Source organism: Ovis canadensis, chromosome 11, assembly GCF_042477335.2.
Source record: "Ovis canadensis isolate MfBH-ARS-UI-01 breed Bighorn chromosome 11, ARS-UI_OviCan_v2, whole genome shotgun sequence".
NCBI classification, from domain to species: Eukaryota; Metazoa; Chordata; class Mammalia; order Artiodactyla; family Bovidae; genus Ovis; species Ovis canadensis.
This window is the reverse complement of record NC_091255.1, coordinates 32,491,829-32,498,798: the sequence shown is the minus strand read 5'-3', so window position 1 is coordinate 32,498,798 and position 6,970 is coordinate 32,491,829. Positions and strand designations below refer to the sequence as shown.

General features: G+C 40.9%; 1 protein-coding gene across 1 annotated transcript; it reads left to right on the top strand.

The window, feature by feature from the left end:
• Positions 1–4,000: 4,000 nt before the first annotated feature.
• On the top strand, positions 4,001–4,939 carry LOC138414649 (olfactory receptor 1A1). Its single transcript, XM_069542384.1, has one exon. It carries the CDS (start codon positions 4,001–4,003, stop codon positions 4,937–4,939), a length of 939 nt encoding a protein of 312 aa, XP_069398485.1.
• Positions 4,940–6,970: the final 2,031 nt, after the last annotated feature.

Genomic DNA, 6,970 nt, shown 5'->3' with positions numbered 1-6,970 from the left:
CAGTTCTTCCGTGTATTCTTGCCACCTCTTCGTAATATCTTCTGCTTCTGTTAGTTCCATACCATTTCTGTCCTTTATTGAGCCCATCTTTGCATGAAATGTTCCCTTGGTATCTCTAATTTTCTTGAAGAGATCTCTAGTCTTTCCCATTCTGTTGTTTCCCTCTATTTCTTTGCATTGATCGCTGAAGAAGGCTTTCTTATCTCTTCTTGCTATTCTTTGGAACTCTGCATTCAGATGCTTATATCTTTCCTTTTCTCCTTGGCTTTTCACCTCTCTTCTTTTCACAGCTATTTGTAAGGCCTCCTCAGACAGCCATTTTGCTTTTTTGCATTTCTTTTCCATGGGGATGGTCTTGATCCCTGTCTCCTGTACAATGTCATGGACCTCTGTCCATAGTTCATCAGGCACTCTATCTATCAGATCTAGGCCCTTAAATCTATTTCTCACTTCCACTGTATAATCATAAGGGATTTGATTTAGGTCATACCTGAATGATCTAGCAGTTTTCCCTGCTTTCTTCAATTTCAGTCTGAACTTGGTAATAAGGAGTTCATGATCTGAGCCACAGTCAGCTCCTGGTCTTGTTTTTGTTGACTGTATAGAGCTTCTCCATCTTTGGCTGCAAAGACTATAATCAATCCGATTTTGGTGTTGACCATCTGGTGATGTCCATGTGTAGAGTCTTCTCTTGTGTTGTTGGAAGAGGGTGTTTGCTATGACCAGTGCATTTTCTTGGCAAAACTCTATTACAGACAGTGAATTTTAGCCTCTGCAGCAATCCACAGGATTTTCTCTTTAGCACATGGGAGGCAAGAGATTTCTTTTATAAGCTAAGGAAAGTTGTAGACACTTTACATAGAAACGGTTGTAATGTTTGAGGTTAAAATATGGTTTTCTTCATAGTTCTCTCTGATGCCATTACACAATTCCTTGCCCCTAATGAGCCCTCAGAAAATAAAAAGTGGAATTAGTAAGATATTTTGAAAAGGACACAAAGAGAAAAAAATCACTGGGATGAAAACTAGGATGAAAATATTTATCATGAGATGTTATATTATCCACGTCTGTGAAGCCCAAGTCCTAGACAGTGGACTGTGATGTGAGTAACAGTAATAACAGAGCAAATACAATGGCATAACCTGAAACAACTCCAAGGGAAAATGTAATTCAGCAAATGTTTTGAGATCGGCAGAATCTGAAGAAGATTTTGGGGAGTCATCCAACAGCTACATGGCCAATAGTAAAAGAGGTAATTGATAGGAAGTATTATAGGAGGAAAAAAGTAGCACAGAGATAATAAAATAACAGCTAAAATTTGCTAAGTGCTAACTATATACCAGGCTCTGGTTTAAGGACTTTTCAAATATCAGTTCATGTGATCTTTACAACAAATTTCTGAGAATGTTGCTGCTGCTGCTGCTGCTGCTTTGTTATTCCAATTATACAGATGAGTGCATGCATGCTAAGTCGCTTCAGTCGCATCCAACTCTTTGCGACCCCATGGACTGTAGCCCTCCAGGTTCCTCTGTCCATGGGATTCTCTAGGCAAGAATACTGGAGTGGGTTTCCATGCCCTTCTCCAGATCTCCCCAACCCAGGGGTTGAACTCGTGTCTCTTATGTCTCCTGTATTGTCAGGCAGATTCTTAACCACAGCACCACCTGAGAAGCCCCACAGAAATGAGTAAGTACATTTAATAACTATGCAAAGTTACTTACAGCCCGAAAGAGGCAGAGCCTGGACTGAAACCCAATCAGAGCTCACAGCCTTCACCATGGTCCTCTACTGCTACTACAGAAGGGGGCTAAGTTATAGCATAATGACCACTAATCAGGGCTGTTACAAAGGTGATACGTACATGAGGTGGACTAGATAACATCTAGAACCTTTTCTTCTCTAAGAATCTAAAAAATTCGGAGACTTACTATCAAAGCACAAGAAAAAAGAAAGTTTAATTTCCCTCATAGCCTCCCCTAAGACAAATCACAGGTAAAAGATGAAATGTAATTACTCTTCTTTGCACATTTAACACCAGAAGTCTTCAGTGTAGCCTGGAATAAAGCCTAGGAGTTCAATTTTACCACACTCCTTGTATCCCAAGGGATGGTTCCAGTTTGTGCTAAAGCAGAGGACAAGGGTCCACATTTCAACAGAGAGGCCAGAATAGGTAAGCCCAAAGCCTGGACCCTGGAGACACTCTCTGGGAGACTGTTGCCCATCATTCCTTCTAGAAAAGAACTCTGACAAAATTACTCATGAGAACGACTGTATCCCCTCAAGGCACAGCATGTAATGAGTCTCAACAATTACTCTGACTTTGGCCCGAATTAAGACAGGGGAAAGTCATGTTTCAAGAGACTTTATAACCTAGTGAACCACTCACCGTTTTCTCTCTCATATGACCCATTGTGCTTCCTTGAGGAGGAAACTAGAGTCCTCATCTTTAGCCCCCATCCAGGCCAACTCCTTCTGGCTCTTCTGCTCCACAGTGGGAAAACTCAGGGCTCCTCTTTCCAAATCATTCCAGTCCTGTCTTCTGCCTCAGAAACACAGGACCAGAGACCCTCCTCTAGGACTACTACTAACACATTCTCCAGCATGCCTGCCTCCAGAAAGCAAGGCTAACAGGTACTTACTAGACCAGCTGCCTGTAAACTCTCCATTCATGGAAGAGGAGTGAAGGCCACAGGACTAAGTCCCTTTTGGAAACATCTGAGCTGACTCCCCAGGTAGAAGCTGTGGATATTGGAGAAGAAACTTTTTACAACAGTAATACCAGGGGATTAAATAGCCAGTAACTGCACTACATGCATAATCTCCTTTGACCCTCGCAATACCAGGAGAGGTAAGCAGAATTATTGCCATTTTACCAGATGAAAGAAAATGGTGAATTGAATTGTCTTCACAGAGGTAGAGGCAAAACAAGGACTCAAACCCTGGCCTGAATTCAGAACCCAAATTCTCCTGAATGGATGAACAGAAAAAGAGCAAGGGAGGAGAGAAAAGAGAGGGGAGACAGAGAGGAGAGAGGGAGAGAGACACTCCCCTTCTGACAATGGTTGTTCCTGGGCCCTTATCCATGAAAATGGGGTGAGGAAGGGGTAGTTTTGATTTGGTTATGCCATTCCTCAGCAGCTTCCTGAAATAATACTCTGTGTGTGTACACATGCATGCATGCAGATGAACTCACAAAAGCCTGTTGCTTCTGAGAATAGCTACAAACCTTGCACTCTCATATTCAACAGTGCATGTTAACAGACCGCTTAAGAAAAATAAGTTATTTCTCAAAGCAACAATAGGTCAAAGCACTTAAGAGGGCATTTCTTTCACCTGAACCCCTGATACCACAGGGAAGAATTTGGCTTCTTCTTAAAAACTGTCTTCAGCATCTTCACACTCATGAGACAAGTATCTTAGAACATAAACACTTTCCAGGAAAATGGATTTCAGCAACCCAGCATTTCCTGGAACTCTGACTCACAGTCTCTGTTAATAGCATTCATGCTGATGAACCTCCTGGCTCCTCTCCCGGGGACATATGGTTCTTTTACTTCTCCCTTCAAGATTTCAGCAGAAATCATCTCTCTCTGTGATCTGCGATGGCACCTTAGCATCTAACTCCATCTCATGTATAGAATACATGGATGAAATTCTTATACTTTTCACATTTTGTACTTTTTCCACATGTCTAACAAAGTAGCACATGCAATGTAAAAATTAGTATTTGTTAACTGAGTAAATCCTAGATGTTGAGTGATGGTTCTGGGGTGGAGGAGGATAAGCACCTCTGATTCACAGATTGCTCAGTTTTTATTCATGAGTGTCCAGGGGTAATTCTTGATATTTCCCCAAAAATATTGGTTATCTCCAGATTTAGTTAACTCAGTTGTAGAGATGGTTGGTCACGTGTGTCAAAATGGTGGATAAGAAAGATCATTACATACAATAACCACACTAATAATTCTGGATTCCTCTCCCCTTTCCTGCTGAAGGATCCATGAGAGAAGACAATCAGTCCTCCACCTTCAATTTCATCCTCTTGGGAGTTACTGGCCAGCAAAAACAGGAAGACTTCTTCTTCTTACTCTTCCTGTTCATTTACCCCATCACATTGATTGGAAACCTGCTCATCATCTTGGCCATTCACTCTGACATTCACCTTCACAACCCCATGTATTTTCTCCTTGCCAACCTCTCCTTTGTCGACATCTTCTTCTCCTCTGTAACTATCCCTAAGATGCTGGCCAACCACCTCCTGGGCACCAAAGCCATCTCCTTTGGAGGATGCCTAACACAAATGTATTTTATGATTGCCTTGGGTAACACAGATAGTTACATCCTGGCTGCTATGGCCTATGATCGAGCTGTGGCCATCACCCGCCCACTTCATTACACAATAATTATGAGCCCACGGACTTGTGTCCTGCTAGTCACGGTGTCTTGGGTGGTTGGAAATGCCAATGCCCTCCCCCACACTCTGCTCACAGCTAGCCTGTCCTTCTGTGGAAACCAGGAAGTAGCCAACTTCTACTGTGACATTACCCCTTTGCTCAAGTTGTCCTGTTCTGACATCCACTTTAATGTGAAGATGATGTACCTGGGAGTTGGTATTTTCTCTGTGCCATTACTATGCATCATCATCTCTTATGTTAGGGTCTTTTCCACAGTCTTACGGGTTCCATCCACCAAAGGTGTGCTCAAAGCCTTCTCCACCTGTGGTTCCCACCTCACAGTTGTTTCTCTGTATTATGGGACAGTCATGGGCATGTACTTCCGCCCTCTGACTAGTTACAGCCTAAAGGATGCGGTGATAACTGTGATGTACATGGCAGTGACCCCAGTGTTAAATCCTTTCATCTATAGTCTGAGGAATCGGGACATGAAGGCTGCCCTGGGGAAACTCTTCAGCAGGAGAATTTTCTCACAACCAATGTGAGGTCATCCTACATTGGAGACTGCCCTTAGAATTTCAGGTGCACTTGGAAATCCATCCCCAATGTCATTCCTCTCCAAGAAGCTGTCTTTGATCTTTCCAGCTATAAAGTCCTCTTCTCAGAAATCTTATAACAATTTATGATAGATCATTTTGTACTCATCATTGTCCATTTAGCAGCGTGGAAGCCCAAGAATATTAGGTTCTTATCCCAGCAAAGATACTGATTATCAGAGTAAATCTGAGAAGGGTGAAGCTCAGCTTCTGCATCTACATATTAGGAATAATAGTATCTGCCCCATCACTGTCACAGGTGTGAGGATCACAGAAGTCCATGGTTTGAAGGATATAAATCACTATTTGAACGTCAATTTTAATTGGACTATGATGTTAATCAGCCCTCCTATGCTTGCAAATCTCTGAGGCAGAAGCTGTTATATCACTGTACCTTTTACAACCTCGGTTATATAAAGTGTATCCAATAATTCTTGGTAAAAAGTAGGATGAACAAATGAAAATATCAGTCTCTGAACTGTAATCTAATAATGATAGACATGGGGCTTCCCAGATGGCACTTGTGGTAAAGAACCTGCCTGCCAATGCAAGAGACGTAAGAGAAGCCAGTTCAATCCTTGGGTCGGGAAGACCCCCTGGAGGAGGGAATGGCAAGGCTCTCCAGTATTCTTGCCTGGAGGATCCCACAGACAGAGAAGCCCTGTGGACTACAGTCTACAGGGTAGGGTCACAAAGAGTCAGACATGACTGAAGAGACTTAGCACGTATGCACACAATGATAGACATAATCAGACTAGATACTATTTGTTGTTGTTTAGCTGCTCAGTCATGTCTGAACCTTTTGCGGTCCAGGGACTGTAGCCTGCCAGGCTCCTCTGTCCGTGGGATTTTCCAGGCAAGAATACTGGAGAGGGTTGCCATTTCCCTCTCCAAGGGATCTTCCCAACCCAGGGATTGAACCCACATCTCCTACACTGGCAGGCAGATTCTTTACCACTGAGCCACCAGAGACACTATTTATCCAACCTTTGAAATCTTTAAAGGAAATTACTTGAGTGGATATTTTTCTTCTTTCTATATTGTTAATTAAACTAGACTGTTTCAAAAGAATATAAGATTCTCTCTAAAATCTTACTAAAATGACACTCATCAATAAAGTCATTGCATCTAAAGGTAATAAATATTCTGGTTTAATTAATATAATAAAGTGATGAGTTAATTATAGCATGAAATAAAGTTACAGTGGCAGGAAAATTGAGTGCCAAATAATAAATGGAAAAAAAAAAAGAGAGCAGTATTGAAAATAATGCCACCATGTCTTTCCAGCATGGCTTGGGAAGGATGAGGCTTTCATCCTGGATGACCAGCTCTCATCATGTAAGTAATATTCCTCAAAAAGAGATAGTTAATCCAGCAGGTCATTAAGTACCACTAAGGAACTCTACTCTCTATGATTTGATTCTGTTCATGATATAATTATAAAACTTTTAAAAATATTAATAGCGTACAAATGATTGTCTTCAAATATAGTATGTCCACACAGGATAATGTTTTGAATAGTTAGATTGAGTATCTCTCGGAACAATGTGCAAGTTGTTTTGTATCTACTATATTAACTGCCTGTAAAAATATAAAATTATTATCTTCTGTAGATCATTCAGATCGCCAAGAATTTGACCATGGGCATTGGATAATGATGTTATTCACCTTTCAATGCTTTCTGGGTCTCTAAAACACCAAGGATGAGATTTATCCCAATTATCTTCTTTTCAATCAAAAAAGATTTGATTATAAATGCATATGAATCTGTGTGAATGAATGGCTAAATCATGGAGGGAATGAAGGTATTTAATGTAGAGAAATTTCAAGATTGATCAGTAAAAATATTATATAATCTTTTTACCTGTTATTCCCATACTAATGTGAAGATTTGTATCTTCAACACTTAGGGCAGACATACAGTAACTACTTAATAAATTTATATTAAATGAATAAATGATTACTGCAATATTATGTTTA

Coding starts and splice junctions, on each gene's coding strand:
- LOC138414649 (XM_069542384.1), top strand. CDS start 4,001: ATGAGAGAAGACAATCAGTCCTCCACCTTCAATTTCATCCTCTTGGGA.